Source organism: Papilio xuthus, unplaced genomic scaffold (assembly GCF_000836235.2).
Source record: "Papilio xuthus unplaced genomic scaffold, Pxut_1.1 DF829660.1, whole genome shotgun sequence".
In the NCBI taxonomy this organism is placed as follows: domain Eukaryota; kingdom Metazoa; phylum Arthropoda; class Insecta; order Lepidoptera; family Papilionidae; genus Papilio; species Papilio xuthus.
The window spans coordinates 985,509-1,013,238 of NW_013528989.1; the positions used below are offsets into that span (position 1 = coordinate 985,509).

At 34.4% G+C, this 27,730-nt stretch overlaps 1 protein-coding gene and 1 non-coding gene across 2 annotated transcripts; both read right to left on the reverse strand.

Annotated features, from left to right (window-relative positions):
* Positions 1 to 2,746: 2,746 nt before the first annotated feature.
* 6pgl (6-phosphogluconolactonase) lies at positions 2,747 to 5,895 on the reverse strand. Its single transcript, XM_013308428.1, has 4 exons — positions 5,696 to 5,895; positions 5,275 to 5,475; positions 4,624 to 4,904; positions 2,747 to 3,761 (listed from the first exon to the last, which is right to left on the reverse strand). The coding sequence occupies exons 1-4, from the start codon at positions 5,811 to 5,813 to the stop codon at positions 3,660 to 3,662; spliced, it is 702 nt and encodes a 233-aa protein (XP_013163882.1). The 5' UTR covers positions 5,814 to 5,895; the 3' UTR covers positions 2,747 to 3,659.
* Positions 5,896 to 6,454: 559 nt separating this feature from the next.
* On the reverse strand, positions 6,455 to 6,538 carry TRNAL-CAG (transfer RNA leucine (anticodon CAG)). The gene has a single exon. It is a non-coding gene; the product is annotated as a tRNA-Leu (tRNA).
* Positions 6,539 to 27,730: the final 21,192 nt, after the last annotated feature.

A 27,730-nucleotide genomic window follows, 5' to 3' on the forward strand; every position in this document is an offset into this window, starting at 1 on the left:
CCCCCCACTGGCCCCCGAGCCGCAGCTCTCACGAACTTGGACACAAATGCGCCGACATCACTGTACTCGCGACTGCTGACACTACTCGCCGCGAGAGGAAATAACTCTGACGATGATCTCCCCATACGCAATCGCAACGTGCCGCGGCCGGCGCTCAGCGTGCCGCCCGTCGAGCTGCGCATGATCTCTCCCACCAAGCTGCAGCAGCTGGCCTTGAGACCGTCGGCCCCCGACCCGAGACCGCCTCCGAGCGTCTCGACAGCGTCGTCGAGCGTCCCGAGACCGGCACTCAGCGTGCCGAGACCGCCGACGAGCATCCCAAGACCGCCGCCGAACGTCCTAAGACCGCCGCCGAACATGCTAAGACCGCCGCCGAACATGCGTAGACCGCCGCCGAACATGCTAAGACCGCCGCCGAACATCCCAAGACCGCCGCCGAACATTCAAAGACCGCCGCCGAACATTCAAAGACCGCCGCCGAACATTCAAAGGCCGCCGCCGAACATTCAAAGGCCGCCGCCGAATATTCAAAGGCCGCCGCCGAATATTCAAAGGCCGCCGCCGAACTTCCCAAGGCCGCCGCCGAACATCCCGAGACCGGCACTCTTGCAGAGATCGGTGTTGAACGTGCAGAGGACCGTCATCAGCTCGCAGACCGGGGTCCTCTCCCGCACACTCCTGGTCTCCAGTGCTCAGAGTATGTTCGTCGCACAAGCGCCGCCCCCCGAGCCAATGGGGCCCGTGTTTCGTTCGCCGCTTAACCCTCACGCACCAGCTTTTACATATCCACAAGAGAGACAAAGTACATCCGGCGGAGGGAGATCATTTAACTATCAACCGGCATCCAGCTCGCAAAGATCGTTTGGCTTTCAAGGCCCAGATACGAGATACCAAGGAACGAGTGGCTGGCAGCCCCCGTCTTCTGACCCTTAGGACTGCGGGACCCCCGTGTCTGACTCATGGCTTGGCAGGACCAGTTTATGACGTCGAGTCAATTGACTCTGGTTTCGGTGTATGACCGCTGTCCGGCTCGCAGGACCAACTCTTGGTTCGTTTATACCTGTGTTAGTTTTTTGTCGCGGGAATCATTTAACAAATCCTTATGGAAATTTTATTGCACTCGTTTTTAAAACAATTTGGATTGTGGTGTGCGTCGTGATCGATTATTTGATCGTCCGAGGGGGATCGATTGCTGTAATCGAGAAATGGTGTCAATTTGTCGATATATTAATGCTATTATAAATAAATTAGTGTCGATACAATTTCGTTAGGATTTGTGCGCGTCGGATCATCGGAAGGGAATCCATTTCATGAAGTCTCAACGTATAATTCTAATGTACTGATATTGTAAAATAAAATGCAAATACAAAAGCGAATCGAATGGCTAAATATGTTGATAAACCATGTGTCTATAATAAAATGTTTGTTTTGATTTAAATCGTGTTAGTTTAGTGGGGTGGGGCGGGGTGGGCGTGACGTCACAGGCCACGCCCCGCGGCCGCGCGGCCCCGCCCCTCAGCCCGCTGCGTAAGTCCACTCTCCGATAGTTCTACAAATTATGTTTTTAATTATTATTAAATTAAACGGTAGTTATGTATATCTTATCTCTATATATAATATGTATATGAATGTAAGTGTTTAGTGCGCTATGCGCGCTCAAGTTTTTTTTGTTTTTTGTATTTAGTTGACAGACTTTTTGTAATTAATATTATTGTGAAAAAAATATGAAAGTATGACTTAGATGGGTAATCTTAATAATAATAATAACTGGTAACCTTATTATAAAATAGTCGAGGTCTTTTTTATGTGAACGAATGCTGTCTTGATCTCGCGGGCATTTGAAAGTACGAGGGAAATATACATTGAATTTGATGCGCCGTTTTATTATCCCCTAATTCATGCAAATAGTACATTCTCACCATCGAAATGTTATTTGGTAGATACACGCTTTCTTACAAAATCTACACTGCTCGTAGAGTGCTACTTCAAAACAGTGTACCGGACCTAGCACGAATACTTGTGACAATGACCTTCGTTTGTCGAGAAGATTGTCGCAAATATTCCTGGTAGGCCCACAATTCTTAATGAATTATAAGGCCATTAAAATTTATACCGTATTACGAAGCAATAACGTCGTAATCCATTTGTTACCGTTTTGTACTTAACTAGGTACATGCGAACAATCAAATAACGACTGGATATCGTTTTTGGGGGACTAGACAAAGTGCATTCTCTTCGAAGCGATTCCATAACGAACTTCAAAATATATAGAACTGACAATAACTTTGGATAAGTCACGTGACTGTCGCGCCTCAGTTCTATACATTTTTGAAGTTCGCTATGGAATCGATTCGAAGCGTACTTTTAGCCCCGCTGGCGTTTTGATGGCTTTTCAAGCGCTTGTCGTGTTTCTAACAATCTTACTAATATAAATGCGCATGTTTGGATGGATGGATGTTAGAAAGTATCTTCAGAACGGCTGCAATTTGGCATAGATGTAGAACATAGCCTAGAACACATAGGCTACTCATCCAGTTTTTTTATGGACGGAGTCGCGGACAGCATTCAATAAAACAATAATAACATGTAAAATATTTATTACAATCACAAATTAACTGCTTAATAAAGTGAGATATAAATATAATGTTTTGCAGAATAACAAATTACAAAAATATTATTTAATAGTAATTACTTTAAGCAAGAAAAAAGTACAAGAAAATAAGTCAAATATAAAAAAAAATATTCCCAAACCTTTAATTTGAAATACTAAATAGTAATATAAATTTCGATAATGTTACAAAAGAAAAAAATTACCCTCGTTTCCTTATTTAAATTCTAACACCTAAATATAACCCAAAATCGACTTTTCATGAATTTCCACTGCCGAAACATAAACAAAAACATGTTTTATTACACTTTAAATTACAATATGTTTTTGTGTAGTCTCTACAGTGGAAACGCTGTAACAAATTATATCTAATATGTAATCAGCAATACATAAATGAAATAAACTTCCAAAACCTTAAAGAAAATATTTTTATATGTCCCCATATATCTATAATGTACTTGGTAAATTTTAAACCGTGGGTTTCTGAGACTAAAATCCTCATATTATCTCTGTAAATCAAAGATGAAAGAAATGATTTGACATTTTGGTATCAGAAACACACGGTTAGTAACATAATTATGATAAAAGCCAACTAAACACCATCAGATCAAACTAAATAGTCCCACTGTTGTGTTAAATCTTAATCTAACTGTGCATCAATGTCAGAATTTTCTAAAATAAATGTCAATCTACAAAGATTCGTATGGCATTGACGGTAGAAATCTGCGGCCTATACATTAATATAGTTGTCTCTGTTTTCTCAAAGAGATTGTAAGGGATGACAACAAAAACCAATTTAATTCAATATGGCATTGTAATTGTAAACTATAAATTCCCAATGCAGAAAAACATGTATGAAAACCATACTTAAAAGGTCGCCATTATGGAAAATTCAAACAAATTTAAGAATATTCTAAGCAAAAAAAAAACATCCTGTATAAAATAATAACATTGATGCAACAAATGTATGATATATATTTTGTATGTTACATACAATAACAGTTTTCACCCAATGTTATACATCCAGCATAAAACATTGGTGATATGATTTCTAAAGATTTTGTGCCGCTGATTCATCAACTAACCAATACACAGAACCTTCTTTCGGTTGTACTCTGGCAGCTGGTAAATCTTCTTTGTCTTTTAAAATACGCTAGAAAATTAAAAAAAAAAAAGGTTAATCTTCTACGAGGTCCATGCAGCTGTATGGAGATAACTTCAAACAAACATCCGTCCATCTAAACATTACAATTTCTAATATTAGTAAAATACGAAAGTTTGGATGGATGGACTGATGTTTTTTTGAAGGTATCTCCGAACAGCATTGATCTTTCTGAAATATGACATAGATGTAAAAGACAGTTTATATGGGAATATTTAAATCGGAATGAAGAGAAAACTGTCATTTCCATGCAATTGCCATCCTAGTGATCAGTGTAAAAAATATAACTTTTTTTTTATATTATAAGGTGGCAAATGAGCGAGTGGCCACCTGAAATCACTGAAATAGCGAAGTGACCGTTGCCCATAGACATACGCAGATGCATATGCGTTGCCTACCTTTAATCGACGGAGGAGAGGATGCACAGAAAGAAAACATTTCCATGCATCCCCTCATCCGGAAAGTCCAATTCCACTTCCCATCCTTTCCTTATAAGAAAAAGAGTAGGAAGGGAAAGTGGACTAAATTAGGCCTCCGGGACGCACACTCATCAGACTGTACGCGGAATTGCTTCCAATTCATGCCTGACTTCTGTGTGTTCATGGTATTTCACCGGGCGAGCCAGGCCAATTCGTGCGAAGATGTTAAAGCAGGCTCTACCACTGTTAAATAACTCATCTTATTTCAAATAAAATTGTATAGTTATTACAATTCTCACAGGTGGAGCACTTTGGCATCTTTAACCCTAGGGATTATATTTCAGGAGGAATTGATTGACTAACAATGAGAGTAATGACATGTTTCACTAGTGGAAACTACCTTAAAAATTAGTGGAAACAATATTTATACTTACTTTTAGCATCTCCGCTTTTCCAGCACCACTGCAAGCAAATATACAGTTCCTAGCATTATTAATAACTGGGTAGGTTAATGTTATTCTAGCCGGAGGTGGCTTGGGAGAATCGGTGATAGCTGCAACCTTCAGATCCACTTCATCCAGGAGTGGATGACCGGGGAACAAGGAGCAGGTATGCCCATCAGGACCCATACCCAGTAGTAATAAATCAAATTTAAAATTGTCACTTTTAAATGCTTCTTTCAATTGTTCTGTGTAGTCTTTTGCTGCTTCCTCCGCTGAAAGTAAAATTATCAATATTTTCAGTGCTTGTACTGATTTCTACGAGTTTACATGAAAATCACAACATTATTGGATATGTTAACTTAAGTTTAGGCATAAAAACTTAAGTTATTACATTTTATAAGTAATGAAACAAATTCACAAAATTAATAGTTTGGTATGAGTTCTATGAAGCTGTTGACATATGGCATAGAGTAATTGATAGCACTGGTTGTTTTATGCTAGAAAGAAGAGCCCTTCGTCTCCTGTGAGTGTCCACCTATGTGCCGGTAATGTATCTGCACTTCCTCTAGTGTTATGTACATCCATGGCTATCAAATTGATTAATATTAAACAAACTAATTGTAAATGAATAACTTTACTCACCTGTAACTCCTTGCTTTAAGATTATAAACTGATTTCTAGTCAATTTAGTTTTAGGTATCAACATTTTTTCATAACAACCAAATGTGGAGTCATCACTATCTTCCGGTACTATTCTTTCATCACAAAATGCTAATGTCCATTTCGACCAGTCTGTTTTCACCTGTGGAAGACCTTCACAAAGGTATTTAACCACTGATCCACCTGAAAAAATGTAAATTCAATTCATTACGATGTTATAAAGACACATGCTATCTACAAGTAAAACTTACAAAAATAGTTTTATAAGTTACTTATTAATTATAATATATAGTAAAGCCGATTCATACATATGCTAAAAGAGGTTTTTTTTAAGTTTTATCGACATTTTTTTAAAGAAATTATACTTTAAAATGTATTGAAGGTAACAAAAAATTATAATCACCTGATAACCCAATATAAAACCGTCCTCTGTTTACGATAGCGTCATTTGATATTTTTTCCACATAAGATGAAAGTTTTTTAATGATTTCTTGTTCGTTTTTAACTTTTATAGTAGTCATTTTAACTTTAAAACTAAAGAAAAAGAACTTTTAAAAGTACACCGGCGCCGTTTTCTATGTCAAATAAATGTCAAATCTTTCGCGAAAATGATAAAATCAAGGTCAGTGTTGTCCTATTTTAATTCAATAACTTACTAAATAACTAAAATATTTTTTCTTTGAACGTCCAAATAAAATTTCTATTTAACAAAAAAACTAAGTGATTCCATGTGTTTGTTATGTCATTAAAGATTCTTTTTTATCGAGAAAGGGTGGAAAAATTTAATAGCTTTATTGATTTTATTCCATTTCTACTAAGTAGTGGTATTGATACCTCTGGTCATACTTTAAAACTTTTTATTTTAATTACATTTACAGAATAATATAATGGTGAATAAATTCCTTTATTAAATTACAAAACACGTTAATAAGAAAGACTGTAAAAATAATGATGTAACTTAAATTTATCAAAAATAAACATTGACCAAGACTTGTAAGATTTTTTTTCTAATATTCGCCAAGCTTTAATTTAAAATGTTATTCGTAGCAAAGTAACTAAATATTGTTAAAATAGAAAAAGAGAACTACGATTAAAATTGTTATAAATTGGTGCAATTTAACATTTTTATCAGCAAATATGTAAAAAAAAACAAAATGTATTTTGTCAGAAGTGGGATTCGAACCCACGCCCACAGAAGTGGACTGCGACCTGAACGCAGCGCCTTAGACCGCTCGGCCATCCTGACTTGACATTAAAGTGAGAAATTTAAATTTAGAACATGCACAAAATTCGAGAGATTTAAAAATTGTTTTTAATATTCTTTTATTTAACTTAATAAAAAAAAACTAATGAAACATTCATAATGATTACGTAAATCGATATAAATAGATATACAACTGGCATTTTTCAATGAAGGTCAACACAAATAAATGTGGAAAAACAAAATTACATTTAATAGTTACAGCCATTATATATTCTTTATTGAATTCATTTAAAACAATGAACACTATAATTTAATTCATTTTACGTCTGAGGTGTTACCTACCTAAAGTATACAACACTTTCTTTTCCAATGCCTTTGTCATTTCTTTTGTTATGTAGACTCTGTTTGTCGTGTTTACGCTATTTTTAGCGTTCCGTATCTCGAAAAGAAAAAACGAAATCCTTTCTTGCCCCTCTGTCTGTCTATGACGCTTTTTCTCAGGAAAGCGTGAAGGTATCAAGTTGGAATTTATTTATTATCATTAAGTTATATGGCAGAAAAATGTTCTTAAGTATATTAACAATGGAATAATCATATGAGGGAACAAAATTCGGAGAAGAGTTCTTGTTTCTACGTAACAATTCAAATTCGAAATACTTCACGAACTTGTCACCTTTGACCTTTGCCCTTAGTAGGGCAAAAAGAACATCGCAGTGGTAGGATCCCTGTAGTTTAGAGACGGACAACAGGGCAATTACAGGAGACCTATTACGCTGAATGCAACGCGTCTCCAAACCCACCACTACGATGCCCCACCGAGCGCGCGAAATATGCAACTATAATGTTTGCACAAGTCATACATTCTGAACTCTTGCGCGTAATGTTGTTACACATTGAATTGTGTATAATCATTAGCAGAATTGTTTCAATATTTTCATACGTATTTTATCGTTTTGTATTTTTTTTCCGTACTATAATTTTATGTAGAGTAAACAAAAAAAAGTTTAAATTTTGAATTTTCGAAAATTACAAATTGACTTTTTAATCAGTAACTGATTTTATTCACTCATCCAATATTTATTTTTTTATTAAAATTAATAATTAATCGATATTAGGTAGAAAATTTTCGGTATTAGCTATATGACAACAGATGGCGTTATTGAATGGGCAAAAGTTTCTTGGAATTAACTACTCGATAACAGATGGCGTTATCAAACCGAATTAAAAACATCCAACAGATGGCGCTGAAAAATTATTTTAAACGCTTTAGCCGAGTGGAAGATTACAGTGGTGGAAAACCAGAAACATTTTGCCGTAGTAAAAAGTGAAAGTACAATGCGTCTGAGTGTAATCGAAAACGAGCACGTCGACCGCGACCAAACGGTTGTTGACCGTCAAAACTATTCACGGATGACGTAATTGTCGTAATAACGACGCGGGAACCTTTTTTTATGAGTATGTTGATGATGCATAAATCCGTTAGTTTTCACCGCCGAAACACATCATTCGTCTCTTTGTGTTCAAAAAACAGATATAAAATGTGTCTTATCAGTGGAACGTTAGTTAGAAAGAGAAAGTAAACGCATACTATTATAAACGTAAATTCTTTTCCAATTTTCTAATAGCTATAGTTTAGTCTAAAAATCTAGGAAAATATAGCTATAAATTTTAAATTTTAGTAAAATATCAGAATCAAATCTACGATAACTGTAATCGATACCATGGATAAGATCATAAAATGTAACTTAATTAATTTTAATTTTTGATTATTACAAAATCTTACTAATATTATAAATGCGATTGTTTGTTTGAAGATATCTCCAGAACTGTTGTATGAATCTCGCTGAAATTTGCCACAGATGTAGAATATAGCCTGGAAGAACACATAGGCTACTAATTAAGTTGTTTTTAATACCGCGCGGCTACAGCTAGTTTACATATAAATATAGTGCATGAACGTTAACGTTAGCTAATTGTACATCCTTACATAGGTCAAGGTGCAAACGATTATACTAGTGGTGTTCAAACTTTTATTAAATAGCAGTTGCCTACTTCGTCTGCGGAAATTAAAAAAAAATCTAGACTAGTCTAGGCTAATCTATAGCCTATGTCACCGGGAGATAGTGTAGCTTCGCAACAGTGATAGAATTTTTTAAATCGGTTCAGTAGATTTGTTGACGATACAATGGAAGCAAATATTTATCTTATATATGAAATTCTCGTTTTATAATGTTAATTACCATATTCGTCCGAAACTTTTTGACCAATATTTATATAATTTTATATGTATATAAATATTCAGTAGATCTGAGAATCGATTACTATCTATATTTAATCCCGCGCAAACGAAGTTGCGGGCGATAGCTAGTATTAGTAAAGAACATCTTGTACGAGATTTCGGTGGCTCGTGGTTTTATTTTGTCCTCTCTCTGTCTTCTACTCTGCCCATTAAGGATAGGCAAAGTAACTACAACCATTGAAATTCTTGCAAATGTGTATACCATTGCCATTTTAGCGAAATCAGTTGAACGCTTTCTTAATAACGATTCTTTTAAAGCCTGTTATAAAATAATTGTTTAATGTCCACCTGAGATTTTCGCCGTAATTTTCTATTTATTATATTAATTGCAAAAAAATATCCATTAAAACTTATTTATCTTAATATGCATTTATACTCTGTGCCAATCATTCGCAGATAATAAATTATGAGTTCCATTTAATTTTGATAACGCCCGCGGCATTTCTACGTCGACCTTCGTGCGGAGCGCACGTCTCTGTTGACCCTTGCTGATCATGTCCGATTTAAATGTCAAAACCACCTGAGAAATGATATATGAGATAATATTTAATGTAAGTAGGCATTAGTAAATATTATAATGTTTTTATTATTGCCAATTAGTCATTTAAATAGGAATTATAATTCTGTATTTTATAATGAGAGCGTCGCTCAGGGGTTAAGCACTTGACTTGCAATCTGCAGGTCCTGGGTTCGAATCCAGCCATATACCAATGTGTTTTTCGACTTCCGATTTATATATGTACATTTATCCGACGTTCTTACGGTGAAGGAAAACATCGTGCACATATCTGAGAAGAAATTCAAAGATATGAGTGAAGTCAACCCGCACTTGGCCAGCATGGTTGACTATGGCCTAATCACCCTTAACTTACGATAGGCTCCGAGCCCCTCGGCGGGGACGCATGAGCTGATGATGATGATGATGATATTATATTGCGCTATTTAGCCCACGATTTCGCGTGAAATATTGTTATCGGATAGCATTTAAATTATTTAGATTAATTATTTTACTTAAACCTATAAAACATATAAAAGAAAGTCGTGTTAGTTACACTATTTATAACTCAAGAACGGCTTTACCCATATGCCTGAAAATTGGTGAGGAGGTAGCTTAGAGCCAGGAGACGGACATAGGATACTATTTATTCATTTTTGTTTTAAATTTATTCCCTGAAGAGCTGCTTTTTATTTAATTTCCTAATATTATAAATGCGGATGTTTAGATGGATGTGATGTTGATGGACGGGTGTTTGAAGATATCTCTAGAACAGCTGAACGGATTTCGATTAAATTTGGCATACATATAGAACATAGTCTGAAAGAACACATAGGCTACACTAATTCATTTTTTTATATATCCACGCGGACGTTGTCGCGGGCGACAGCTAGCTTCCAATATTCTCTTCAATGGTATATACTTGATTTATATACAACATACCGTACATATAAACATACTTAAGCAGAAAGTCGTCAAATTGCGGTCAAGTGCATCGACTTGGACATGTGTAAAGGTTGTTCGTATGTCGATTTACTTGTTAATAGATTAATAATAATGCGAATTAAAAATAATATTTTCATTACAATTAATATATGATATACAGGGTGTCCCAAAAGGTTACGTACATAGGAAGGGGGATGATAGGGGCGGTCACAAGGGTCACCAGAAAAATAAAATAAAAATTCCTCTAAATCTCTAAATAAAAATTCCTCAGAAAAATTAAATAAAAATACTCTGGGTATTAAAAAAAATAAAGGGTATTTTTTAAAAACTTAAAAATTTTACACCTTCTGGGGCAATTTTGTAACCAATGACCTACAAATATTGCTACATTAAAAAAAAAAAGCTATTATGTTATCGTCAATAACCCTTTATTAATATGAAATAAAAAAAACAATACAACTAGCAAAGATTTTAAAGAAAATTAAAATTGCCCCAGAAGGTGTAAAACTTTTAAGTTTTTAAAAAATGCCCTTTATTCTTTTTAATACCCAGAGGGGAATTTTTATTTCATTTTTCTGGTGACCCTTGTGACCACCCCTGTCATCCCCCTTCCTATGTACGTAACCTTTTGGGACACCCTATATGTTATGTATGCGCTTACACTATCCGTAAATAGGAACGGTCGTCTGCGTCCGTCCTATACGAAAGGTGACGTCATTAAAGACAGTCTGCACTGAGCAACCGTTGCTTTCATTACTCCCCATACTTATCAGTATACAAATATTTTAAAGATAAAGAAACATATTTAAATATTCAACGTGTCAGATCATGTCCAAACTTAAGAGCTAGGAATCTAAGTTAAGGGTGACTAGGCCATAGTCAACCACGCTGGCCAATTGCAGTACTTCACACATATCTGTAATTTTCTTCACAGATATTGTGCAGGAATGTTTTACTTTAAAGTAAGAATTTCGGATAAATCTACAAACTAAAATGGAAATTCTATTACTGAAACACTAAACAAACACTAGGTGTCGCCAACGTTTTTGTTCGCGAAAAAAAAACTTAACTTAACGACGGAAAACATGAGGATGGAAAGAGCGGTTGAATTAAGATAAATTTTGGAATTTATATTATATAATAAAATAAAAAGACAAAATGAAAATATAAAATAGAATTATGAAATGAAGAGATCAGCACGCACTGTTAGAAAATATATTTACAACTGCTATAAAATACAGAGAAAAAGGAAGAAAAAATATATAAAGTTCCAAATTTAAAAATATAAAATTATGATTAAAAAACGTGTAAAAAGGTTCCGTATCTGTCGGCAACAATTAGCCTATGTGTTCTTCAGACTATATTCTACATGTATAACACATTTCAGCGATATTCATGCAGCCGTTCTGGAGACATCTTCAAACAAACATCCATCAGAAATTATAGGTTATGTTTCATTGACTAACTATTAAGCTATAATGTGTTTACGTCCTAACATCTGTGAACTTTATAACTGTGACTCATCAATATTATTAATGGCTAACGTTCAAGGTGCGCGAAAACCTCTGATGATGACCATATTTGTATAGTGAATGACAGCGCTAAAGAAACGACGTGGCGTTGCGGTTCAATTTAAAGATAATTTATAGGATTTGAAATCATATTACACAGTTTAAGATATACGTTGTAATAATATAGATCATAAGTTTAGTCCCATGTCCCTTACCCTGTTCTTATGAGGGTGGGAATGGGAAAGAGATATCATAGAGGAGGGGACGTATGCGAACTCGATGTACCCATGTTGTGTACACCTTCTCTTCCGTTGATTAAAGGTAGGCGAGCATTTGCAATTGCGGATGTGTAAGGGCAGCGCTTCTCTATTTCGGCGTATTTAATTAGCCGCTTGCTCGTTTGCCACCATATGATAATAAAAAAAAATCTTCTAAATTTATAGAATAGTTTCAATATGGATTGTTATTATCATTTCTTTTTTCGAAAATATTTTTAATTTAATATATTTCAATCTGGATTAAGATTTATTATAAAAGCATTTGTTAGTGTTGTTATTTATCAAGTTTTTTTTAAATTTAGAACAGCTTATAATCTGTACGTTAAACCGGATGTAGTAATTTAAATTATATTGCGTCCACCAGAGGTCGCGTGTCTCACCTACACGACACGACCTCACAAACAGATATATCAAACTACGCTATTAAACTATTTTAATCTATAAAGATATCGCCTTTGATTGTATTTAACAGTTAAATTAGTTCGTTTTGTTATCAAATTGTTTAAATATTAACATAAAATTTTCTTTCTTTCGATAAGTTGCATACCAATATTAAAAATGCGAAAGTTTAGATGAATTGAATTGTTAGAAGGTATCTCCGGAACGACTAAATAGATCTTGATGAAATTTTGCACAGATATAGAACATAGTCTGGTAGAATACATAGGCTTAGAATTTTTTAATTCTACGCGGATGGAGCCGTGGGCGACAGCTAGTATACATTAAAATATTGGTTAGATTTATTTTAGTTTAGGTTAACTTGTAATATTGTTAGAGAAAATATTCGGCTATCGTTTTCAGTCAATAGCTCCCGGAGTAAACAGTTCTAAGGTTATGCAATATGTTAGTGTCTATTAACCGAAATGGTCTATAGGATTATTAGTAACTTCGTTATTAACCGGATGTTTAGTTATATTAAATACTCATATTGTTTAGTTGTAACCGTGACCTGTTTGGCCGTTTGCCAGTTTAAAGATTATGTGCATTGTAAACCGCCCTTGAAGACGTTTGCACATGATTTTTATTCTATTAATAATATCTGCGAACATAATTATTTAATAATATAATTGTAATTATTATATTCAAACATTTTAACCGATTTTAAAAGCGTCAATAGCCTAATGGTTAAGGGTATGGATTTCCGAAAACGAGGTCGGGGGTTCGAATCCCCCCGCCATTCGACTATTGTAAACCATATCCTAGCACAAGCTTAGAGCTTAGTTGGGAATGGTTAAAGAAATATTAGTAAATTAACAAATAAAAAACTGCTAATATTAAAAAAAAATGTTTATCATTGTAACGTTTAAAATAATTTAGTACAATCAAAAAGGAAGTATTGCCAGCATTATTATAAAGATGCTGTAGTAAACTGATTTAATTGGTTTACGGCAAAACTGCTCACTATACGTCCCTACCGAAGAGCACGGAACGTAGTCAACCACGCTGGCCCAGTGCGGGTTGACTTCACACATATCTTTGATTTTCTTCACAGATATGTGCAGATTACATCAGGTTGCCGTTGTTGTTGTAAAATACATGGCGGGATTCGAAGTTAGGACCTGTAGTTTACAAGACAAGTGCTTAACCCCCGAGCCACTGACACTTCGAACATGAGTAAACTAACTTTAAATTCCAAGCTAGGTTGCTCAATGGTAATGGTAAAATTGCGTCGTAGGCTACCTTAGTAATACTAACTCCGTGATTTTTTCAAATATTTAGTCGCTGTTATTAAGATAGTCTGTGGTAAGTGTCGGTGTAAAGCTTTTGTCTTTATCTGCGACAAGACAGATAAATAAAAGCTGTAGATATTGATAATGCCGCACCTATGTTACACAACCCTGTTCACTACACACGTGCGTTTCGACAGCGCGTTTGTTGTTGGTGACGACTAGGGTTGTCACATTGCTTATCGATATTTAATATTTAGTTACAAGTTAAACTACTAGTTAAAGATGGTGTAAAATTACGCTGTTTTAATAGTGTTTTTATATACTTTCTTCACATATTTTATTTTTGTAATTTATTTTTCGTTAACATATCGGCAACTAGTTGAATGTATGTACATAATTGATATGTACAAATGTAGTTTGCTTCCAGAAGAAGAAACAGCTATGTTTACTGAATTGTGACTCGTTTTTATTGAGAAAGTAGATATAGCTTTAAGAACAGTGGCGATTACTTCAAGTTCGAAGTTGAGTGTGAAAAAAGTACAATAGAATAAAAATATCGATAGTCATACGTCCCATCACTAGTAATTCGTAATGTCTGGGCGCGGCCGTTCGCCTTGCAGTCACATATATGCCCTGACACATGAGTTTAAGTACCGTCGCCATATTTGTTCATAAACCGTGTAATTATTAATAATTATTTCAGAATTCCTCTAAAAGAATTGTTTTTACTAACAATTCGTAGAACTTTCGTAGCGCGTAGCACAATATATTTGTAGAGATATATAATCACCACCTCAAAGGCCGGCAACGCATCTGCGGTTCCTCTGGTATTGCTGATGTCCATGGGCTTCGTTGAACACCTCGGTGTTCCCGCTGTTCGTTTGCCCCTTCTGTTATAAAAAAATAATAATTTGACGTTTAAAAGCTTTTATATTTAGTAGAAAAATCCTTGAACGATTTTAATAAAATTAACATACGCCTTCTTAAAAAATATTTCGCGTATTTTTAATATGTTATATAGTACTATCGTATTTAGTACAAAGTGTGAGATTTTCGATATTATTGAAAAATTTATTTTATTTTTTAATTAATTGTTTATAACCTCAACAATAACTTAGAATGTCTTTAAACTTCAGAATTTTGATAAAGATAAGACTTAAGTCAACTCAAATGATTGATTTAAGTACTCATTTTTTTATTTAAATTTAAAACTTTAATTGTTACATTTGCAAAGGCATATTCAAGGTGATAATTAAATATACAATACTATAAAGTGGGCGACAAGTTAAATAATTTAAGTTTAACAAAGGCCTACATTATTATTTAAATATTAAATTAGTATTATTATTAAATTAAAAAAAACTTAATTAGTAGCCTATGTGTTCTTCCAGACTATGTTCTATATCTATGCCAAATTTCCGCGAGATCTATGCAGCTGTACTGCAAATACCTTCAAACAAAAATCCATCCATCCATCTAAACATTCGCATTTTTAATATTAGAAAGTTAGTAAGATAAGCATTAGTTTTCAACAAGTTATAAAAAAAGAAAATAAAAACTGTAACATTACAATTTTGGCGGTAAAACTATTAAGGTATGAAGTATAATAATCTTATTTCTTAATAATATTATAAATGCGAAGTTTAAATGGATGGATGTTTATTAAAACTCAGGAAGGACTCAACGGATCTTGATAAAATTTAGCACACATGTAGAACATAGTCTGGAAGAACACGTAGGATAATAAAGTTTTTTTTTAAATTCCGTGTGGACGAAGTCAACAGCGACAACTAGTTGACTTATATTATTAAAAAATAAATATTATGTGTTTATTTTTTTGCAATCCGTACACTTATTACATAGTACTTTACTATTAATACTGAATCTAGCAATGGTTACGACTCGGATTTGACCGATAAAGTGTAATTACGTGTAACCATGTGTAACACTGGCCTCTTACAGAACATGGACTGGATTAAATCCATAACGGACGATGGATATCTCTAGACTAAATCGTAGGATTCTAATCATCATTATCTCAACATCCCTAAGTCAGTGACTAGGCAGTAAGCCACACTGGCCCAGTACGGGTTGAGTTTACACATCTTTGAATTTCTTTAAATATATGTGCAGTATAACGATGTTTTCCTTCACCGTAAGAATATTGGATAAATGTACATATGTAAATCAATAAACACATTGATGCATGGCGAGTTTCGAATCTTGGATATGTAGATTACAAGTGAAAAGCTTAACCCATCGACCGACGCTTCTTTTGGGTTTCAATGGATACTGTGAATTTATGGATAAACCCATAAATTGACCATCTTATTATAAAGTAATAAGTATGAAGGTAAGTAAAGATAAAGGTATAAGACCGAATTAAGTATGAATGGATTGTGTGTAAGATATGTGAATGGAAGTGAATTCAGATATCAAAGCTGATAGAGATGTATGTATGGAAAGCCATGAAAAATGATGAGACAGAATAAAAGAATACTAATCTTTGATTTCTGTGTTCAAAATCTCTGTAATAAACATATCGTTATCCCTGTCATTATCTTTGACAAAACAGCTAATACGTTTTAAACGGGAATTTTTGCCTCAGAAACCCACAGTAAATTTGTTTACTTAATGTCTTAATGCCACACGCTTCGTAGGGATCCCAGTCATATTCCCATGGCCCTGGAGTGGATCCCGCTAGGAACAAGAAGACGTGGCCGTCCTAAACAAACTTGGCGGCGATCAGTAGCTGCCGAAATGAAGGCGATTGGGCTGACATGGCCCGAGACCAAACGCAGGGCCCAGGATAGAGCGATCTGGCGGCGCACTGTGGATGACCTCAGCCCCACTACGGGAACATAGGACTTTAAATCAAGTAAGTCTTTTACGTCATAATGAAATTTCCCTTGGGAAATATTATACAACCACTATACTTGTCTGTCCTAACCCGCTATAAAATCGAATAGCTTGTTTTTTTTTTTAATTAACTTATGTTTCTCATGACCCATATAAGAGTCATCAACCAACCTCAGCCAATAAGTTAATAAGATTAAAAACTTATACAAGACGTAACTATAAAAAGATACTAAGAGATCTATTAAGTAATAGAATATGAACCTTAAAACAAAGCATTAAGGTTTGTATTTGTATGCTGAGTTGACAAAGGGTGGTTCGCCGTTTACCACGGGGTAGGAAAGAAGGCTTTATTGGATTGCAAAGGCGCCTACCTTTTAATGCTTCAAGTAGACTTGTTGTGCAATATTGCACGTTGTTAAACATGATAAGTATAAAAGTAAATACTTGGAATAATTTATACAGATTGTTTAGCTTGTTTAACGTAGGTTTACACTGCTTAAACAAGAACAAGAAGAAGTCCTTTTTAATAAAAACGAGGGATAACTTGTAAGTTTGTAAGATTGAAATAAAGTATAAACAATGTAATAAAACATAAGCAGATCTTACTAATATTATAAATGCGAATGTTTGGATGGATGTTTGTTAGAAGATATCTGCAGAACAGCTAAACCGATCTCGATGAAATTTGGCATAGACGTAGAGCAAGTCTGGAAGGACACATACTACTTACGTTTTTTTTAAATTTCGTGCGGACGGAGTCGCGGGCGATAGCTAGTATTACATAAACAGATTCTGAAAATTTACACTAATAGTCAGAAGGGACTGTGACTCCATCCGAGCAGAAAAAAATTATAAGTAGCCTATGTGTTTTTTCAGACTAAGTCTACATGCATGACAAATTTCAGCGAGAACCATGCATTCGTTCTGGAGATACAGTCTAACAAACATCCATCCCTATCCATCTCAACCTTTTTTGATGAAAGTAATTATGTAAAAAAAAAATTAAAAAAGAACTTATATAAAAAGTTACATTTAAATTTATAATTTTCGTTGCAAAGTCTACAAGACTATACAGTAAGAGAACATGTTCAAAAGGCCCTGATATCAGCTGCAGTGGCCTCAAGCTCGGCAGCGAACAGAAAGTGACATTGTAAAAGCGTTCAAGAGTTCACTTGTCGATAATGCGAAAAAACCAGTATGTGGCCACATATGCCTTAATTACGGTCACCATGATATTACTAATAACAGGATTTATCCTTCTTCATTAACAGAATCAGAGTAAACGGTTTCTTAAGGAGTCGTATAATGTAGATTTCTTAATTACTTTTCTACACATAATAATAAGCTTAGAATCAGCTTAGCCTTTTTTGTGACTTCGCTTTATTTGTTCTTTTAATACTTTAATGGACGGAAGAATTATCACAGAAACTGGTACCTACTAATTATCTTTAATTTAGTAGACATAGTATTACACAATCATCTTCATCATCAGCTCACTATAGCCTATTCTAAGTTAGGGGTGCCTGAGCCATAGTCAACCACGATGGATGTGTGGGTTGACGTAACACATATCTTTGATTTTGTTTGCAGATATGTGCAGGTTGCAGGTACAAATTGTGCATATGTAAATCGAAAACACATTGGTACGTGTCGGGAATCCTACCCAGGACCTGTATGTTACAGGTCAAGTGCTTAACGCCTGAGCCACCGACGCTCTACCTTACGCAATATTATTTTACAATATTAACATCTACAAAATTAAACCTCCATTCTACAGAAAATAAGGCAGACCAATCTAGTATTAATTGCTTCGTTAGACGGTTTTTCCTAATCCTTTGTGAATCTTGGTCACCCTAGTCGTATGTAGCCTACATGTTCCACACATACGTGCTGTGTACCTACATATGACTACCACACAGGGCGACAACGCACCGAAACCGTGTCACGGTCTTCAACTGATTTTTAAAAAAGAAATATCTTCATATTGACTGTATGCCTTTCAGTTACAACCCTGTCAAAGTAACGTCGTATAAGCTTACATGTAATACTTGCGGTAATTTAATTTTGTTTACTTCGACAAGGTACTATGTTGTATTTTCACGCTTTACGTATAAATCAAATGGGAGCTTAACACTTATAATTACGGTTCTGTTTTCGATATGACGGCAGGGTTAACTGGTGGTTATTGTTTTTAATTGCTCACAGAGTCAACCTTGGTACGGATTTGGGAAAAGGAAGTTCTATAACATTTGATTTTGTTCCACTTGAGCTTTATGTTACGGTTAATTTGCAAAATTAAAAAAAAAAAAAGAAAAAAACATTGAAAAAATTTGAAGATATTTTTTTTTATAAAAGACGATTTTAGATGACAATAAAGAGATGTAAACGAAAATAATAGTAACACTTATATTTGACTTTAGGTTTTATATCGACTAGTCCCCAATTAAGTTACATACAAACAGTTATTTTACATAATACCCAAATCAACAATGTATCAGCAACCCGTTTTTGATTTTATGACTTATTTTGAATAAACAAAGTATTACCGAAATATCTAGAACATTTTTTTGTTCGCTTCGAATATAATTTACGATGTGCTCGCGTCTTGCGGATATCGTTAATTCGTTTTATTTAATTGCTTTTATCTGATTCGCCTTCGAACTTGGTTTTTAATTATATTGATGTATAATATTTTTTGTCTCTTTCTTGCTTTACTTTAAAAGAAGAAAGAATTGGTTGTTTTGTTTGCATGTAATAGTATCTAAAACTACTGAACCGATTTGAAAATTTACTGTTGTGAAGCTACACTAGCCGTGTGTGACAGACTAGATTTATTACTACCTTTTTTTCTCCTTTTGTCTTTTACATATTCCCTTGTTATTAACTGTTTTTGGATTAAATTAGTCAAACTTTCGTGAGACATTATAATAAACTTATATAAAAACGGCTAAACACTAACGTATATTCTTTCGGATGCGGTCCGGTTTTTTGGGTAATTTTTAATTTAACTATAACCTATTATCGGGTGAAGATGAATTATACTGTTGTTTTTAAAAAAAAAATTATATAATAATTTAGTAAAATCTAAAACTACACAACTAGCGTAACTTTAGTCAGACCTAAGAGTTAACTTGATTTTTTGTATTAACTTGAAAGATGTCTATGGCCATTCTCTTCGTTAATTTGGCGAAACCAAATCACCGTTTGCTAATTTTAAAAATCACAATAATTTTACTAAAAAAAATAGTCAAAAATTTATAACCTCTTTTTTGAAGTCGGCTATAAAGGTACTGGTAATCTATGTCAATGTAAAAAAAAAGTTCCTCATTGCTATAAAAAGATCATTTATCAATTTAATAATACGGAAACTATTTAGTAAATTTAATTAAATTTACGATAAACATTAATATGTAATTTATATCAAACGAGGACGTTGTACAAAATTGTCTATGGTCTCTAGAACAGTGTCAAATGATCTCATAGCATTGTATGGTAATTGTCTATGGATTTAATTTGAACCGAATTACAAATGGGAATTACTTAACTCAGGTTAAGTTGTGTAATATTTGACTTAAATATAATGGGCTCTATTCATCATCAGCTCACTGTACGTCGCCATTGAAGGGCTTAGGACCTTTTAGTTACTGGTGACTAGGCCATAGGCATCCACGCTGGTCAAATGCGGGTTGGTTGACTTCACACATATCTTTGAATTTCTTCGCAGATTATATACAGGTTGCATCACGATGTTTTTATTAACTGAAAGAAGTCTGATAAATTTACATATGTAAATCGGAAAATCGATAAACACATTGGTACATGTCGGGATTCCAACCTAAGTCCTGCAGATTACAAGTCAAGTGCTTAACCCCTGAGCCACCGACGCTCTATATTACAATCTCATAAAACTTTGACTCAAAATTAAATAGAAAAAGTTTTTTATATAAGAACACAAGAATAATAGAATATTAATTTTAGCAACTTTATTTGGCAAATAAGATAAGTATATGCGATTCCGGATTTACATAGTGAAACAGGGCCTACAGATAAGTAATGAATAAAAAGCAATTTTTAACATTTTTGTCTCTGTCTGCATGTCTGTCGCAAGGCCGTGTTTGCTCTGAGTAATCTCCAGAACGGATGGACCGATTTTGATGGGAAGATAGCTGATGTACGCGGGCATATAGACTACGTTTTTATTAATTCTACGCAGATGAAGTTGTTTACGATCTCTAATACAAATTAAAATGGAGTATTATATAAAAAGGTATACGATATACATGTTGTCGTCAATTAGACGACCTTGATGAGAAGGCTTAGTGAAGGCATCATTTGTCCTCTACAAGAATGGTCGCCCTAATTTTGTGATGTGTTCGTTTAACACGTCTTTTGTGCTTTACAAGCCATAAGTTAGAATAGGGTGACCATATTATGATTGTTATTTTGTGTTAAGCAATAATATATTTTATTGAATAATAAAAAAGGGAAAAGAGCGTTATTATATTTCTATTTTTGTGACTCTGTTTAAAAAATAGCATTTTTTGTTGTATGTTCTTTTAAAATTATGGAACCGTTTTTTACTTAAGCGTTATTTTTTTGTTATTGTGTAGGTTTAGGTTTTTTCCTTTCTCTTGGCTTTCTTAAATATTTATGTAGTTGTATCACCAGAAGAAGCCTTCAGGAAAATCAAGTTTAATAAAAAGATCATGGTTACCTTAACCCATGATTAATGCTTAAGCAATAGAAGCTAAGTAAGCTAATTTCACACTTATTTTAATAACTAAAAGTCTATTATTGCGTGCAGCCTGAGCTTTGAAAAGCACTTGGCTCATAACATATGGTTTTCGTAACCAAATTCTATGAATTGGTATTAAGGAAAATGTTTTAGTTCGATTTCATGCACGCTTATGTCTTTCATACTTTAGTCACACATCGAATTTAAATATGGACCTGTCTGTGGTCGACCAATTACTGAAGAACCAGGACTTTCATAGTTTAATACAGGTGAAAAAAAAATTACCATCCCGTTCACCTTTCCTTTTCGTTCACACTTTTCCCCTCGTTGTACAAGAAAACGTTATTTTTGGAGCATCGACGACAATTTTATATCCTGGCCCGTATAGACTGAGTCGATCTTTTTTACTTTCTTTACTTTCTTATCGGTTTCTATCCTATTAACAGACCTGTAGCCTAACTAAGAATATGCCTGACTTGGGGGCGCTACAATCGCCTTCCTTATAAAATCACTTTTTTTATAACAGAAGGGGGCAAACGAGCAGCGGGAACAAGGTGTTCAACGACGCCCTTGGACATCAGCAATACCAGAGGAACCGCGTTACGTTGCCGGCCTTTGAGATAGTGATAGGCTCGCTTCTTGAAGGACCCTAAGGCGTATTATTAATGCGGACAAAGATATGTAGTTCATAATTTTCCCGCGATATGGTTATCATTAGCAACCAGCCCTTATCTCTACGGAGGGTCGGCACAGTATGTACTCCATACATCTCTATCAACCATCATATCTGAATCCACCCCTTCTTATGCATATCCTCTTTCACACAATGCATACTTTCTTTGGTCTTCCTCTACCTTTGTAGCCGACCACATTTTTTTCTGCGAGATTTTTATATTCGTGGTCAGGCTATAACTTCCTTAAAACTCATGAGATCTTTCTAGTTCATATTTTTAATATAATATACACTATTTGATAAATTTGCATAAGATTAGAATATGATAACGATTTTCAACCTTAATGATAAGACATAAGGCACATAAAGGCAACTAAAATTATTGTTTACCCAGTTCGCGCGCTGAACTATTGTCGCTGGCATTGAGGAAGGTCAAGTCTGCGGTCGTGTACGGTTTGCATAAAACTTAATTATTAAAATATTACGACACAAGAAAATTTTTTTAGACATTCATATGAGTAAAAAATCTTCGAAAATCTGAAGAAATCTTCATACCGTGAATCGATACAATTGAAACGAATTAAAAACACTGTTTTGAATAAATTTTTTTGCTATTTAATACAAATGTAATTTTTCTTTATTTCAAGACGCCAAGATCAGTTATGTACCTGCATATATTTTGACCTAAGCGATACGATCGAAATTTTTACCAATATCGTAAATGCAAATGTTTTATGGAGAGATGTATGGAAAAATGTTTGTTATTTCGTAACTCAAGAATGGCTAAAAGGATCTAAACCAAATTTGGAACAGAGATAGCTAACAGTGTGGAATAGCACACAAGCTTATCATTTTTTTTAATTTGTACATGGATGGAGTCGTGTGCGACGGCTATAATTTATTAATTTGATAAGTTTTTTTTTATTGTTTTCTGCTGTTGGTACGTTTATCTTTCACCGGTAGCGTATCCGCGGAGGTCAGGCGCAGGCGCGGGAAGCAAACTGTCACTTTGTATGCGAATGGCGGTCGCACGTGACGACGATTTATAGCCCTTATGTTCTTCGTATCTATAAACATGCACAATGTATCATAAATACTGCTTTCTATTATATTATATAAATAGTTAATATATAATAGTAAATAAATGCTTCATTGTGACATTCATTTATACATATTTTGGTTGTAGCCTTGGCTCCTGAACTAGGTCGCCCTTTGTTTCAGGAGCCAAATGTTATATTAATATAACAACTAGAGGGATAGACGTAGATTTTAGATTTAAACTAACTGTCGCTCACGACATCCTCGGAACAATTGAAAAAATACATAGCCTAAGATACTCCCTTACTCATAAGCTACCTTCCAGTGAAAACACTGTTGAAATCCGTCCATCTATTTCGGAGATTATCTGGAACAAACGCAACTTTGCGGATCATCATCATCATCAGCTCAGTATACGTCCCTACCGAGGCGCTCGGAGCCTACACTAAGTTAGGGGTGACTAGGCCATAGTCAACCACGCTGGCCAAGTGCATGTTGGTTGACTTTGCAATTAGAGATAAAAAAACTAAAAATTGTTTTTTTTTGTTATTATTAATACCGATGTTTTAAATTTATAATATGTATATGTATATTTTGCGCGATCCTGGCAACATTTAATAAAGTTTTGTTACAATTTTTACAATACTATTTGAGGCTTAGTAGTCATTTATGTATTTTGAAGTTTTCTATTGCAAGCTGCTTTGTCCGAAATTTATGTTGTTATGAAGAAGAGAATTTTGACCAAAATTTTAACCCTGTTTTTTTCTAACGTTCCTAAATATTTACAACTACAAACTATTTGACGCACTCATATTTGTTTTAGTAGTACTTTAATAGACTCTTAGTTTAGATTTCTCCTAATAAAACTACACTAATGGTTCTTAGGGCAATTTTCTAAGAGATTAATCTGATTTCCTCAACAAATTGACAAAGACTTAAATGGTCTGTTATTTATTTACAGTAAATTCTATTTTATCTATGTTTACTCCATTGCGCCTATAGTTTCCTGTTTCCGTGTTATGCAAAATGATTACAAACCTATTATTACTGTGGACCTTCGAGATTTCTTATCTATGCATCATTCATCATTTGCACAATTTATTATCTGTCGCGTTCACCATAGACAATATGAAACATTTTATAATCAGTTATTTATTACTGGTTGTTTGGATTTTTTTTATATTTGCTTACTTAGTTAATATAGCTACTTAAATTAGGTTTGTATATTTAAAATGGAGCGTCGGTGGCTCAGTGGTCAAGCACTTGACTTGCAATCTGCAGGTCCTGGGTTCGAATCCCGCCATGTACCAATGTGTTTTTCCAATTTTCCGATTTACATATGTACATTTATCCGACGTTCTTACGGTAAAGGAAAACATCGTGATGCTGCACATATCCGAGAAGTATTCAAAGATATGTGTGAAGTCAACCAACCCGCACTTGGCCAGCGTGGTTGACTATGGCCTAATCACCCTTAACTTAGGGTAGGCACCGTGCCCTTCGGTGGGGACGTATAGCGAGCTGATGATGATGATGTATTTAAAATAATATGAGAACTCATAATTGCATACGAGTCGTTGCAAAGAAAACGATTATACCTATCGGCGGGGCATAAAACTATATACTAATATTATAAATGCGAATGTTTGGATAGATGTTTGTTAGAAGATACCTCTAGAACCGCTGCATGGATTTTGCTGAAATTTGGCAGGGATGTAGAACATAGTCTGGAAGAACACATAGGCTATTAATAAAGTTTTTTTCCAAACCGCGCGGACGGAGTCCCGGGCGACAGCTAGTATATACATAAACTGCATACAAAGAAATATTCAAGATCTGCACGTGATTGCTTCCGCGATTCGTTTCCCAGTTCCACATGAATGCAGTAAAGTACTTAAGCTAATTATAGATATGCTAGGTCACATGTCCGGAACCTTGACGCATGTTATGTTTGTAGCGTTTCTAATTAACTATACGATGATAAAATATATAATATATTACTCGTTTGCTAAACCAGGAAGCAAATCTTACTAGTAAATGCGAAAGTTTAGATGAATGTTTGTTAGAAGGTATCTCAGCAACGGCTCAAAGGATTTTGATGAAATTTGGCATAGATGTAGAACAGTCTTTCCCAAAGTGGGCGATAACGCCACCTTGTGGGTGCTGCAGTACTCAAGTTGCGGCTTATAGTAAAAGTTTCGTTTAGAATTCTCCGTTTATAGGTCACAATAATTTATTTATTTAAATTGAAGTTATAGTGGTTTTTAAATATGTGAAAATATTGGGGCGCTAAAAAAATATTTATTCTCAAAGTGGGAAGTAGACAAAATAAGTTTGGGAACTACTGATGTAGAACATAATCTGAAAGAACACATAGGCTATAATTTTTTTTTTAAATTACGTGTTGACGAAGTCGTGGTCGACAGCTAGTGTTATATAAAATTGACATTCTGTTGTTCAATTTGAATTTAGAACAATTTTTATTAATTTTCAAATTTGATTTATTATCGACGTATGTATGTTGGTGGCCAGTATTTATTTAGTAGAAATGGTATTTTGTTCTATTGCTAATTATGAGCATTTTAGGATATTTTGAGGGTGACGGATGCAAAAACATAACTCAAATCTTTTCAGGTTATGAATATTTAAGACGTATTTTAGAATGATTAATATTTTTTTTTGAAATAAATCGTTCTGAAATTGTCAACCTTTGGTGACGAATTGTAAAATACGTTTATGTTGAAATAATTCCCTTAGTATTAAGACCATATGTTACAATACAACCTGTTTGTAAGGCGAAGGTCGACGTTGACTATGTCAATCGTTTTCACGAATAACTTTACCTCTGAATAACCTTAAATTTATCAAAAGTACACCAGTATTGTGACAATTGTTACTAGTATTTACGTAAATTTTTTTTTGTTTTCTTTCCTTAGTTAGTTAGTTTGTTCATATAATTTTTTTTGTGTTTTATACTTGTTTGTTTTGTATGAATGTTGTACACCTGTTATTGGATAAATTATCAGTTTTATTGTGTTGTATATTGTATTACTTTGGTCAATGTTGCATAATTTATCTGTTGTGTGTACTTGTCTAATAAATAAATAAATAAATAAAAAACGACGATAACTCTGCAATGGTTTGATAATAGTAAAGAGTTTTGTCATGTTAAACTTTTTTTTAATCTTACTTCTTACTATCTTCCTAATATTAAAAACAGTAACGACGTTAGGATAGAGTGAGGTGGGGCGACCGGCCAGGGCGCCAAGCATACGAGGACAGCGCTGGCGCTAAATTCGGATAAATGGGCGCCTGCGGTGCCCCCTAAAAAGTAGGCGCCTGCGGTGCCCCCTAAAAAGTGGGCGCCGCAAAAATCTCGAGCAGGGCGCCGGAAATGCTAAAACCTGCGTTGATTATAAATTCGAAAGTTGATATATTAATAGAAACAGGTGCAACCAGCCTCGCGTTATTTAAAAATAGAATAAAAACATGGCTTATCGAGAATTCTGTATACAGATGAAGAATATTTTTAACTATTTTTTTTTAATTTTTTTTGTAAATCGTTCTTTTATGACCTTTTTTATATTAACAATAAATTTTATTGTATTGTAGATATTTGTTAGAATGTATCACCAAAACGAATGCATGGATTTCACTAAAATTTGACATAGATGTGGAACATAGTCTGGAAGAATACATAGGGTACTTACTAGGATTTTTAATACCGCGAGGCCGAAGTTGCCGATAGCTAGTACTTATGTCCTTCTCATCTTATAATTTGGCCGCGAATATTGCATTAGAGTTACGTAACTTAGTTGTTTTGATATACCGTCACGTTTTGATGTTGCCAATCTGACCATCTTAAGAGCATTATCACGACTTATATTAAAAGAAACCGGATAACTCCATCTCAGGTCATAAATCTTTCTAAGCTACTGTTTGTTGTTTTATTGTTCTTTCATTCAGTTTGATTAAGTGTTCGTGTCACTTTGTTTGTAAATTTTAATTGTTAACATTTGATGCTTCATTAAAATAATCATTATAACCTAACTAGCTGTTACCCGCGACTCCGTCCTAAACTATGTTCTACATACTGTGCGAAATATAATCAAGATCCGTTCGCGCGTTTTAGAGATACCTATAAACAAACATCCATCCATCTAAACTTTAGCATTTATAATATTAGTAAGAGTAGCTGTCGCCTGCGACTCTGTCCGTGCGGAATTAAAAAAAATCATAATTAGTAGCCCATGTGTTCATCCAGACTATGTTCTATGTGTATGCCGAATTTCATCTAGATCCGTTCGGTCGTTTTGGAGATACTTTCTAGCAAACATCCATCGAAACTTTCGCATTTATAATATTAGTAAAATTAGTTGTCGCCCGCGACTCTGTCCGCGCGGAATTAAAAAAAAAACTTAATAACTAGCCTATGTGTTCTTTCAGACTATGTTCTATATGTATGCCAAATTTCATCTAGATCCGTTCGGTCGTTTTAGAGATACCTACAAACAAACATCCATCTAAACATTCGCATTTATAATATAAGTAAGATAAGTACCTATATCTTAAATATTCGTAACTTTCACGTCACCTTTATATAGTAATAGGGTCGTGGATATTGTCAACTTATTTTTGTTCGGTACATTTGTTCGTACAAGTTCACCGTGACATGGTAATTGAAATGAATGTATAATAGATCAGTATCACATACCACAGCTGGACAAATC